The sequence below is a fragment of the Cyanistes caeruleus genome, chromosome 6 (assembly GCF_971803275.1).
Source record: "Cyanistes caeruleus chromosome 6, bCyaCae1.hap1.1, whole genome shotgun sequence".
Classification (NCBI taxonomy): domain Eukaryota; kingdom Metazoa; phylum Chordata; class Aves; order Passeriformes; family Paridae; genus Cyanistes; species Cyanistes caeruleus.
Genome location: NC_141706.1, coordinates 5832178 through 5844749, shown reverse-complemented (window position 1 = coordinate 5844749; position 12572 = coordinate 5832178). Strand labels below are relative to the sequence as shown.

The following is a 12572-nucleotide window of genomic DNA, read 5'->3' as shown; positions in this document are numbered from 1 at the left end:
ATGCTGTAAGGACGTGGAGTAGTCCTCATCCTGGTTCCAAGTGTTAATTATCAAGGTCTTTCTATAAATGGTATGCTCTTGGCAGCCAGTGAAGGTTTAACTCTCCTCTACTGGCAGTGAGGATATTCTAAACTCTAGATCAAATGTATAATAAAACATTTACTATAGGGCACAAAGACTTGTGTGGTTTGGTTTGTTTTTTTATTTGGGTATATGCTTGCAAATCTAAGCTGAGATGTGCTGGTTTGAAAACACCAAACCCCAACATCTGTTGTTCTGAAGGACATTTTGAGTTCTAAATCTGCTGCATGAGTGTGTGTTGCTGTCCTCAGTGTTTTTCTCTTGTCTCATTTTGGTTAATAGAGCCCTCTGCTCATCTGGTAACTTGGGCACTGGATAGAAACAGCATATTTGACCTGCTTTCTGTATTGTGTTGGATTCAGTGATACTGGAGCAATGGCCACAATAGTCTTTAGCTCACTGGGGGTGTGAGCAGTCACAAAACACTCAGCAGGCTCTTATGAGGCCATGGGTAGCACCACTTGTCACAATATTCAGGTGTTTGACCTGTCTGATGGGGTTCTCCCTTGCTTACTTGCAAAGTATTCCTTTCCTCCCATGTCTCCAAACCATGGGAGCTGCTTTGGGCTGTGTGGCATGGCCAGAACAACAGGTTTGGTTTGATGGTCCTGATTTAGGCTGAGATGTTGGAACAGAATTCTTCCCAGCAAGCACTCCAAGGCAGCATGATTTTCATACCTTATTATCCCCTTTCCCATTCCCTGTCCCTTTTTCTCCTACTGGCATGCTTCCCTTTTGGCTATTCCTTCTCTTGCTTTTTATCTTGGTCCTAGTTTTGCTGCATCTATACCCAGATCTGGCATTCCTGATGCCATTGCCTAGATAATCCCAGTCTTTTATTGTGCTACTGGTGCAGTTACACAAATGCTGCTGGTCTCTACTCCCCAGAAAATCCCCAGCACTCTTCTTCAATTACCTTTGGAATTCATCTATTTTTCATGTAACTTCCACATTCCTACCTGTGAAGCCTAGTTGTTCTTTCATTTTTGCTGTCTGTACCTCTTGTCAGCTTCTCACCTGTGGCATTTTTCCATGCCATTCTCAGCAGATTTTCTTGTCTCTGCAGCCTTAGGAGGTATTTAAGACAAACTCTGTCCTTCTGCCATGCCTCTTCCCAGGTGGAAGGGATTCCTAGGGCAAGAGCAGGTTTTTTGATCATTCAGAATGTCTACCAAAGGCTTTTTCCTCACCCAGCAACCCAGAGAAGTGAAAAAAAAACTGTCATGGCATGTCACTGAGCACTGAAACTGAACTGAAAGGTACTCTAATACTTCATCACTGCACTTTAGTTATTTTAAGGAAAAGCTGAAATATTTTGTGACTCGTGGACTTCCCGTTGTCTCAGAAGCTGTGCTGTCATTTCTACAGAGACAGAGATTTTTTCTTCCAAGGTAGAATCAACATTCCAGAGGTTTCTCAGGCTAACATAATTATTTTGTTTGGTATCCACAAAGATCAGAAGTGTTCTTTAAGAACAGTAGGTAAGAGAAGGATCAGTTCTATTACTAATCAGATGAACTGGATAGACTAAAGAGGCATTAATATTTATAACTCAAAAATTAATATGTAAATAATAGTAATAATAATAATACTTACATAATACCCTTTTTAGTAACTTCAAAGGAAGCAAGAGGCATTTTCTTTAAATTATCTCACTTTTACAAGTTTTTTCCCTTAGACACAGCCCATCATGGAAATAAAAGGAGCAACTATAACAATACATAAAGGATGTAATATTGGTCTGCTAAAACATTTGATTTAATTTAAAAGTAGCATGTCTATTGTCTCTGACCTGACCTCGAGACACTGGGGGGATGAGTTCTGATTCCCGTGGAAAATTGCAGGATAGTGTTGTTCCAAGCCAGGACTTCATTTGGAGGATCATCATGTCCTTGGGAATTTTCTGAAGGTGGGAATGAACTTGTTTTTGCACTTCCCATCCATTTCACACACGAGCTGAAGCGTTGGGTTTGGACGGTGCAGCTGGGAAAAAAAGTGCTATTAAATAGTTTTTTCTGCCTGATACGTCACAGGCTGGTTTAAATTTTAACTGAAATCTCAGGCAAATCTTTCCTGAAATTGGGTTAAAAGAAGATTCCTACACACAGACACATTTTTGCAGCACTTTATTAGGAAGCCTGGCGAGCCATTGGATTTGAGCTTCCTTAGACTTGGAAACAGGTCCCTGTTTTGGAAACTTTCAGCAAATTACCGAAGTTCTCGTGAGATCCAGCCTGTCAGCAGCAGCTCCCCATCCATCCTGAGAAACTGGGCAAGGACCCCTCTGGATTAGGCAATTTTTTTCCTGGAGAGATGCTCCAGCAGCACTTGGTAGTGAGTGTTGGGGATTAATCCATAAGGAAGGGTTAAATCCATGATCACTGCAGGGCCCTTTGCAGCACTGAATTCCCAGCTAAGGGGAGAGGAACCTCTGAAATTGCCCCTTCCAGCAGAGCAGCTGCTTTGTGCCAGTGCCTGGAACCTGGGAATGATCCTGACTGTCTGACTCTGGAGTCCCTGAAGTGCTGGATTATGGAAAACAGCCAAGGCAAAGGATCAACCTCTGCTGTCACCCGCTGGTTTTGGCAGGGCACAGCAACTGGCAGTGGGTGTGTTTGGGGAGAGGAGCCCCTGCTTCCCTTCCAGCGAGGTCTGGGAAAGGCAGCCCAGAGGATGAGGCTTGGGAAGGAGCTGTGAGCTGAGAAGTGGCTCAGATCTGAGACTTAAATTCCTGGAATGGTGTGGGTTGGAAGGAACCTTACAGATCATCCCGCTCCCACCCCCTGCCATGGTCAGGGACACCTTCCTGGCCTGTCCATGGAATTTGCTCTGTGCCAGGCTGGTGGAAGAGGTGGGATTTTCTCCCTGAGCCCAGTCAGGGGCAAGTTTGGGATCTCCATGAGAAGAAGCCATGGGAATTGTATTTCCAGAGCTGAGAGGCTCCATGCCTGGAAGTGTTTCCAGTTCTGCTATTTGTTTTTTTTCTAAAATCAGGCATTACATTTCTCCCCTGACTGAGGTGGTTTTCCCTGGATTGCTGGGATTACACACTGAGTGTTTTAGGGTTCTGTTGTCTCTTTCTCCTGAATGGAAGAGTGAGGAAATGAGGACACTCCCAACTGTCACAGAGATGTAGGAACAGCCCAGTTCCAGTGAGGAGTGTGGTGCCCAGCTCGTGGTGTGCACCCTGAGATGGTCTTTCCTGTTGTTTATTCCTTAGAGCCTGTTGGAGTGCTGGCCTGGATTTGGGAGGAGCCAAGTATCCTGGAGCTGTGAGGTTTTTCCTGTAAGAAATCTATGATGGGGATGTTTTCCCTGGCTGTCCCGAGGGGAAGGAACAGCTTTGGAGTCTTTGCCAGCCACAGACTGAGGATGCATCCCCTGAAAACCGGTTCAGGATTGTTCATCTGAATCTGCCCCTGACCTGTGGCTTCCAGGGACCCTTCTGGTGTTCTGGACATTCCCAGGAAAGGATACTCCAACACCAAAATGGTTTGAGTGTGAAGGGACCTTAAGGATCACCTCATTCCATTCCCTGCCATTCCATCCACAGCCCAGGGTGCTCCAAGTCCCATCCAACCTGGCCTTGGACACTTCCAGGGATGGAGCAGTCACGATTTCTGTGGGTTTATGGGCACAGGAGGAAATTTCCAGCAGGAACTGAGACGTTTCCTTTGCTCTGTCCAGCCCCAGCAGGGCTTTGGGAGGCAGACATGGGAACAGGAGCTTTGCCCAGTGCTTTGGGGGAGTCTCTGATGTCCCAAAACCCAGCAGAGCAAACACTTGTGGTTTAACATCCCATTAAAAGGAGATGCCAAGCCAGGAACAGGAATGAGCCGCAGAGCAGGGATGGTACCAGGCACAGGGGTGACCATCCAGAGGGTCCCACCAGTCCATCCCTGCTGCCCAGGATTGGGATGAGCAGGCTGGTGATGCCCCTGTGTTTGCTCTGCAGGATGAGGAAGCCAGCCCTGGTGAGGAGGAGGATGAGGAGGTGTGGGAGGATGGAGACAGCAGCCACCAAAGGCTGGAGAAGGCACAGGTCCAGGTAGGAGACGTTGCCTTCCGAAGAGAGGGACCTGTCTGTCCCATTGGAATTTGGGGCGTGAGGCAATGGAACAAAGGATTTGATTCCATTTTCTTACTCGGGATCTCATGTGCCTTAGGAGAGATTTGTGAAAAGCTCATTATCCCTGATGGAATCTCTGTCAAACAGGGATTGAAGCTTTCTGAAGTGGCCCAAACCTGCCTGCATGTATCCAAATACAGCCCCTAATCCCTGTTTTTGTGTACAGCTGGAATGAGACCTCAACTGCTGTCACTTGCCAGCTCTCAAGTTGTGTAGCTCAGTCTGCAGCCCTGAAGGGCCAGGCTGTGTTTAAACAGCCTGAGGTAGCAGAGAACTGGAATCATTTCCTAGCAGGGAACTTGACTTGGAAGCTGCATTCCAAATTTCGTCCACATTTATTTTATCTCCCACACGCAGTTGCCTAAAGAAGCAGAGATGGGGTGTTGCTAACAAAAGAACGTCCAAATTCATCGGTGGTAGAGGGCTTAAAGTGTGAGTGGAGATGCCTTTAGGACACTTCCAATTCCTTGGTATATGAATGGAATTTAAATGAAATAGCCAAATCCTGACAAGCTTCTATGAGCTCCAGAGCCTCTGCAGGTGTTTTACAGCCAGAGACAAGAGCCTGGAGTCTCTCCCCAAAAGCTGCCTGCTGGTTTGTTTGGCCAGGCATAGGAAAAATTGTGTATTCCCTGGGGCTGTCCTCATGGAGAAAGGTTTATTTACGTGCCCTGGGTTTATTCTCTTCAAAGTGATGGAAACCGATTTCACTGAAAGGCCAGAGGTGCCAAATGCTTTCCCCAGCCAGAGCTCGGAGCCAGCCCTGTGGGAAGGGGTTTAATGCCCCTTTTCCCAGTCCCTCGAGGCAGCAGCACTGGAGCACTTGAGCCAAACGTGCCCGAGGTGCCGAGTGCTGGCAGGAGGCAAATCCAGGGATTGGGCAGTGGGAGTCTGCACTGCTCCTGTAACCCCAGACCTGGAGCTGTGCTTCAGAAAGCCCAGGAGATGCTGCCTCACTCAAACCTTGTTTAAAGCTCAGCATCCCTCCTGCACCCTTGGAGTTAATGTTGCTTCCATTGCTGCTATTTCTTTTTTTGTTTATAATAACTATGATTGTTTCTGTAAATTCCCACTCCATGTCTTCCACAGGCCTTGGCTTCCCAGAGGTGGTGCTTGAGGAAAGCTCCTCCAGCCTGGGAAGTGCTTTTGGCGCCAGACACATTCCCAGTGCCCAGGAGCAGCAGGCCCTGTGCTGTTCCCAGCAGGTGAGGCAGAGGTGCCCTCCCTCCCTCCTTTCCTTCCTTCCTTCCTTTCCTTCCTTCCTTTCCTTCCTTCCTTTCCTCCCTCCCTTCCTTTCCTCTTTCCTTTCCTTTCCTTTTCCTTTCTTTTCCTTTTCCCCTTTCCTCTCCTTTCCTCTCCTTTCCTCTCCTTTCCTCTCCTTTCCTCTCCTTTCCTCTCCTTTCCTCTCCTTTCCTCTCCTTTCCTCTCCTTTCCTCTCCTTTCCTCTCCTTTCCTCTCCTTTCCTCTCCTTTCCTCTCCTTTCCTCTCCTTTCCTCTCCTTTCCTCTCCTTTCCTCTCCTTTCCTCTCCCTCTCCCTCTCCCTCTCCCTCTCCCTCTCCCTCTCCCTCTCCCTCTCCCTCTCCCTCTCCCTCTCCCTCTCCTCTCCTTTCTCTTTTCAAGGGGTCTCTGGGGGTCTGAGGGAGAAGTTCTTTGTCATTCCAAGGCAGAATTAGCCCTGATCCCACTAAAAGTAGGAGGAATGATTTTATCCTTGATTTTGGATGCACACGTTGTGTTTCCTCTCTTTTGCTGACACCGTGTGGTGAAGCAGCAGCTCCCAACCTTGGCAGTGCTGCTCCCTGGAATAGTTTTTATTTGTAAAGCCATGAATTCCCCGCTGGAATCCCAGTCACAGCCCCCCAGATCAATGTGCAGTTGAGGTCTTACACCCTGACCAGGACAATTTCCTGTTTCTAGGCATGGAAAATGGGGGAAATCTCAGACTGGACTGGAGCCAGAATCCAGAATGGGGGAGTGAGGCAGCTCAGCCCAGGCTGGGGTTGGCACAGGGGGTGTTCCCTGTTGGATGAAACCCGTGTGGAACAGATCCTTCTCTTCCTTTGTCCAAGGTCCCATGGCAAAGGATTGAATTCACGCCCTACTCACAAGTGGGGCCTGGAGTGAAAATGGTTCTGTTAAAATTAGGCAAAGAGTGTGATAAGAAAAAACGGGCATCCCTTTTATGTATGAAAAAATGGAATAAAGTTGAAAAGGGGCACTTTTATTTGATGCCACCTTTCATTTTTATGGACAAAACCCTACAGTGAGCAGTCATGAGTCTGGAAGCCAGGAGCCTTTGACATCCACAGTGGGATTAATTTCCATTTTCTCCTCCTTTTTAGGACAGGAAAAATCACTTAACTCGTCCCATCTTTGCCCAAAGCTTTGATGTTTGAGCAGCCAAACCCAACGGGCTCCTGGTCCTGCCCGAGGTGTGGGGTGAGTCACCAGTTATCCCCAGTGCTGCAAATCCAGAGCGCTCTGCCCTGGTTTCAGGCTGTCCATGCCCTGGTCCCTGCAGTCCCCAGAGCCTGAGACACAAAAACCCTGTCCAAAGGGGCCTTTGGCACCCTGTCAGGATTGTGGCGGCAGCCCCGGGAGCAGGCTGGGGGTGAGACGTGGGGCAGTGTCTGACTCTGATCAAGGTCGGGTCAGGTCAGTGTCTACCTCTCCCCAGAGCCCGGCCCGGAGCAGGTCCTCCGGCCCGCAGCGATGCAGCCCCGCTCGTTCGGCAGGGGCTGCGGGCGGCACCGGGCCGGGAGCGCGCACCGGGGGCGCTGCGGGCACCACGGGGCCGGGAGCGCGCACCGGGGGCGCTGCGCTCGCGCAGCCGATCCGTGTCCGCCAGGGGGCGCCCCGCGGCGCGGGCAGCGCTGAGGCGGCGGCGGCGTCTGGGCGCTCCCGGGGCCGGCACGGGCGGTCCCCGCGCCCCGCCCGCTTCCAGCCGCGCTCCAGGGCCTGCTCCTACGGCACCGGCATGGCCCCGGCTCCCCGCCGCCGCGGCGGGACCGTGCCCGGAGCCCCAGCGGGGACCCCAGTCCCGTGCTGGCCAGAGCAGGAGCGGCAGTGCCGGGCTCGGCTCCAGAGCCCGTTCCGGAGAGGCTCCTCCCGCCCGCGGCGATCCCGGTCCCGATCCCTGCCCCAATCCCGCACAGGTCCTGGGGCTCCAGGACCCGCAGCCCGCCCGGCCCGGGACGCCCAGCAGCCACCGGCAGGACCCAGACTCGATTCCCCGGGCCCGGGTCTCGTCCCCGGCCCCACCTCAGCGCCTCGGGCTCCGCGCAGTGCCGGGAGCAGCTCCCGGTCCGGGGCTCCGCACAGCGCTCCGAGCGACGCTCCCGGCGCCTCCCGGCATGAGCAGCAGCTGCACAGAGCGGAGCGGGCGCGGCTCCACCGGGATTTACGGGCGGGGCCGGCTCAGGTGCGAGGGGCCCCAGAGCTGCTGCGCAGGGCGGAGCCGAGGGGATTTAAGCCCCGGGAATCGCCCGGTAGCCATGTGCCCGCTCGACGCTTGGTGGGGGAGGCTGTGGCTGGGCTGGGCTCTGCATTTCTCTTCCTCTGCTCCTCTTTTCTTCTATACTTCTCTTTCTCTATACCTCTCCTTTCTTCTCTCCCACATCCCATACTGCTTCCCCCCAACACCCCTCCCTCTCTCCACCCTTTAACCCTCCCCTCGCTGGCCCGCTGCCCCCCTACTCCCCTCCCTATCCCCCTACACAGAGCTTCCTTCCCCCCACCCGACTCCAGCTACCCCTGCCCCTCTCCATGCTAAATTCCGCCTTCCCCCAATCTGCCTTCATTTCTCCTACTTCATCTCTACCCTTCCTTCCCACCCTACTTTCCGCTGTCCCCTCTCCCTGCTGCCCAGCACACCCCGACCCCCTCACCTGCCCTCCATCCTTGACTCCCTGCTGACCCCCCCCTCTGCCCCCTATTCCCATCCTCCAGCCCCGTCCCCCCTCTCCTTTCCACTGCAGCCATGGGGTTTGGGTGCCAGAGAAAAAAGCCCAGAGGGCCGGAGCCCGGTGCCCCCCACTCTCGCTGGAGCCCCCAGACAGGGCCGGGCCCGCTCGGCGGGTCCTCCCGTGCAGTTCACAAGCACCGCCCAACACTGCTGGGCCCTGACCTTCCCCACATCACAGAGGGGGCTCCCCGGGGGGGTCAGGGCTGGGTCAGGGAGGGCCCCCTTCTCTGGAGGCGGTCCTAGGGGGGCTGGGGCAGACAGAGGACTCCCCCCTCCAATCCCCACCCCCTCCATCCCTTTGTCCAGCTGAAAGGTGGACAAACCCTTCAGTTTTGCTTCCAATTCACCAAGTTCCCAACTGTGGCCAAAACTGCTGCACCATGTGCTGGTGGGATCCAGGGAAACACACAGGGTATAGTCCTCTGGGAATGTTGCTGAGGAAGCACAGGGACCTCAGCTGTGCCTGCAGCCCAGAGGGAGATCTCTTCCCAACAGCTCCGGCTGTGCTCGGTGTGTCCCGATGGTTCCCACACTGACACACCACAGCTTCCTCTGCCTGCTGCCTTGGGAAGTATCCCTAAGGTGCCACCAGGAACGGAGCCTCTTACAGACACAGTCTTGGGATCCAGGGGAAGAGAAGGAGTTTTCAGTCTTTAGCATCTCCCACTCCGTCGGCATTGATAGCAAACATGGCTTCAGCCTCGGGAAGACACGGAGAGTCATAGATTTTACAGATCCTGGTCTCACCTCGGCCTTTCCGCAGGTACAGCCTGACAGGGAGAGGGAAGGAAACAGGTCAGGATGGACAGCCTGCTCCCAGGAAATCATCCTAATCCATAAAGGAGTAAACAGAGCTGTAGGAACTTCCTGAGATGTTCATTTACCTGTGGACCAGAGGGCTCAGGAGGGAAGCACGGGCTGGGGCTCTTTCCCTTACTCAGCTGTCGTGGCCAAGGCCTGGGACAGCAGCTGGCTCTGGTGGTCGGTGTTAAAGCCCTGGCAGAGGCCAACTCATCCAGGGTGTTGCTGCTGGAGGTCATTCCTGCAAAATCAGGGGAAATAAAGGGATGAACCTGGAGTTAGCCAGGAGTTTTGCCAAAGGACTGGAAGAAAAACTCACGTCCCCAGCAGAGATAAAAACAGAGGGAAAAATGCAGCCCATGGTGATGAAAAGAGAACGAAATGACCGGAACCATTTGAAGTGGATAAGAGGAAATGGCCTCAGGTGATACCAGGGAAGGTTCAGGCTGGATATTGAGAGGTCTCTTAGAGGAAAGGCTGTCCAGCCCCGGCACAGCTGCCCAGGGCAGTGGTGGAGGCCCCATCCCTGGAGGGATTTAAAGCCATGTGGATGTGGCACCTGGGGACATGGGACAGTGGTGGCCTCAGCAGCACCGGGGAGCGGTTTGGCACAGGGATCTCCCAGGACTCCTCCAACCTGAACCATTCCACGATTCCAAGGACTCTACACAGCCAGCACAGACACACCTGTGCCTGCTGCAAACATCCTTTCACTTCCTCTCCTTCGCTTGGCTGCCAAATATTCCCTGGCGACAGGGAACATGGGAGCAGTCCTTGCTGCAGGAGAAGCAGGATTAGATCAAATTCTCTTCAGAAAGAGCAAACAGGATCTGTCCTGTCCCCAGCTGCTCAGGAAGCTCCCAGTAGCAAGAGAGAGGGAAATCACCTCGTGCCAAGGGACAATGACACGAGAGCTGTGGGGGGAGAGTGGCAAGGACAGGAGAGGAACGGCAACACCAGAGCTTTCCAAAGGGAACACCTGCCAAATCAACCTCTAGGACCTGTGGAAAATGTTTTCCAAATGAGTTGTGAGTCCATCTATTCCTGTCTTCCACTCACAGACCTTTCAGCCACAGCCAGGAGCCGCTCTGGACGGAAGATCCCCTCTGTGTCCATGGATGTAGCTTTTCCCTCACTGAAACCCAGTTCTTGCAATAAATTAATCCCAAGTGTTTGCTCCTCCATTCTGCCACAGTTCACCTCAAACACCAGTGGATTTGAAGCCTTTCAGTAGCCAAGGCAGCTCTGGGTGCCACAGACAAGACCGTGGTGGAGACTTTCCCTTGTCAGCAATCTGCCAAGGGACCCTCAAAACACCTATCCTGTTGTTTTCATTCATGGAATTAATGGGATTCTCAACCCTGCAATAGGCAGAAGCAACCACAACCCTGGCCTTTCCTCACTAGGACTTTCAAAATAAGCCAAGGTTTTGTGTGTCTGTTCAAATTACCTTCCAAGGCACTGATTTAACAGAGAGGGTGTTCCACCCCTCCTGAAATTCATCAGGAATTAGAAATGGACACAAAATAAGAAGGAATCAATTCCTATTCTGCATGGAAATAAGTAACAGATCCACACTCCCAGAACCTCAGGTCCCACCTCAGAATCCTATGAACACACACAGACACGTATGGTGACACTGGGAAGTTTAGACATCCTGGAAACAACTCCCTGCCACTACTAATAACCACCAAGAGAAGATAAAGATCAGCCGAGGGATTACTCCCGTGAGCACCGTCTGCTGTTTAACCCCCAGCAGCTCTGCAAGGAAAGGAATCCCAGGTGGTTTTCACCACTGGAGGCAAAAATATTGACTGACTTCATCAGTCCATCCATAGGTCTTGTTTCCCAAGATCAGCCCACCAAAGTGACCTTAAGGGTCAGGGGCCAAAGATGCTGCACTGCACTTTGGCTCTCTGTGTGTGTAGAGACGTTGGAATCATGGAATTACAGAATGGGCTGGGTGGGACAGGACCTTAAAGATTACCCAGTTCCACCCCCCTGCCATGGCCAGGGTCACCTTCTGCTACCCCAGGTTGCTCCAGGCTCTGTCCAACCTGGCCTTGAACACTTCCTGGGAAGGGCAGCCACAGCTTCTCTGGGCAACTTGTGCCAGGGCCTCCCCACGCTCACAGGGAAGAATTTCTTCCCAATATCCCATCTAAACCCACCCTTTGGCAGTGGGAAGCCATTCCCCCTTGTCCTGTCACTCCAGACTCTTCCCCAGAGTCCCTCTCCAGCTCTCTTGGAGCCCCTTTAGGCACTGGAAAGGGCTCTAAGGGCTCCCTGGAGCTTTCTCTTCTCCTGGTTGAACATTCCCAGCTCTCTCAGCCTGTCTGTGTAATGCTCCAGCCCTTGGAGCACTTCCTGCCCCTTCCTGGCCTCCTCTGGACACCCTTGAGGACCTCTCCATTCATCCCAAAGCCACCACAGGTTGCAGACAGAAGCTGCCTACAGGGGGAATCTGCCCTGAGGGAAGAGCACACACAAACCTCACCCTGTTGGAAACACAGGGCCAGGGAAGAGCAGCCTGAGCTCCCAGTGCTGCTGGAAAATATTTCAGCTGAGGAAGGAGCTTTGTTTGACTGGAAACAGAAGCTCCTCCTTGGCTTTAGACACAACCAAAGGCAAACCCACTGATGAGAGGCTGAATAAAACAATATATTCCAGTCCTGGCCACCTCCTCCCCAGGGAACTGACAGGGCACTGGGTTCAGACAACTCTTCCTGATGAGACAGAATTCTAGAAAATGGGGAAAAAGCCCTCCCCTTTCTTCAGAAGTCTTGGAAAGTTCACTTCCAAACCCAGAACCAACCAGGCCACCCCTTTGCCTCAGGTGTTTTTCCGGGATGGCTCTTCACCTTTTAACAACTCCAACTCTCATTTTCCATCACCAGTCACTCCATGGAACAAAACCTTCATCAAAGTACCTTTAGTTCAGAGTTTAGAGGCTCCACCTGCTTCCTTGTTTACATGAGCTCACACCTTGAAATTGTCACATCTCCAAGTGCCACCAAACTCTTCCCAAATTCCACATGAGCCCTCTGCCATGATTCAACACATCACTTTTCAGGGATTTGAGTCAAGTTTTCAGCTGACCATCCACTTTTCTGTCACCAGCTCTAGTCTGGGAAAAAACCTTCAAGCCAGATTGTTTTTCCATGGCTTTCTGTTTTAGTCTTTATAAAGATTTATAAGCTTTACTGCAGGAGTTCAAATCCACAGCAAAATACCTTAAATCCAATTATATCAGCAAAATAACTTATTTTTCTCATTCACCCCATCACTGGTCCTGGTAGGAACATCAAGTGGTACAGATGCAGTGTGGAGCAGGGAAAGAATTAGGATCATTTCTCTTCTCCAATTCCAGTTTTCTCAGTGAGGATGGGAAAAATAAGGAGAATTTATTTTACATGAGAAGATTGCAGTCTGTTTTTTAATGACTGGCAGATAACACATGCAGGAAAACATTTCCACCTGTCTCAGCACAGACAAACCATAAATAGCAGGATGGAATCCTGGAACAGAAATTATCAGGTGCCTTTTACCAAGGTGGCATCTCCCCAGACAGCAGCAGTGTAACCACAGCCCACAGGA

The 12572-nt window shown here is 51.9% G+C and overlaps 2 protein-coding genes and 1 long non-coding RNA gene across 5 annotated transcripts in view; 1 reads left to right on the top strand and 2 right to left on the bottom strand.

Annotated features, from left to right (window-relative positions):
• The window catches only part of LOC147652387 (uncharacterized), a 55964-nt gene extending 48381 nt beyond the window's left edge, over positions 1-7583 (bottom strand). Inside the window, exons 1-3 of the mRNA XM_086894730.1 lie at positions 7472-7583; positions 1874-2064; positions 1099-1212 (exon numbers count right to left, since the gene is read on the bottom strand). Coding sequence (XP_086750856.1) covers positions 1099-1212; positions 1874-2021 — 262 coding nt within the window. The 5' untranslated portion in view covers positions 2022-2064; positions 7472-7583. The remainder of the gene's footprint in view (positions 1-1098; positions 1213-1873; positions 2065-7471) is intronic.
• Positions 1-12572, top strand: part of LOC111930520 (epidermal growth factor receptor kinase substrate 8-like protein 2) — a 68111-nt gene that overhangs the window by 48622 nt on the left and 6917 nt on the right. The window contains exons 12-14 of the mRNA XM_086894734.1: positions 4037-4129; positions 5300-5415; positions 6553-6649. The gene's annotated coding sequence lies outside the window, so the exon portion shown is untranslated. The remainder of the gene's footprint in view (positions 1-4036; positions 4130-5299; positions 5416-6552; positions 6650-12572) is intronic.
• Positions 8799-12572, bottom strand: part of LOC147652386 (uncharacterized) — a 14156-nt gene continuing 10382 nt past the window's right edge. For all 3 annotated transcript variants that reach the window (XR_015288513.1, XR_015288512.1, XR_015288511.1), the window contains 2 exons: positions 9059-9216; positions 8799-8944 (listed from right to left, as the gene is read on the bottom strand). This is a non-coding gene — a long non-coding RNA (uncharacterized LOC147652386). The remainder of the gene's footprint in view (positions 8945-9058; positions 9217-12572) is intronic.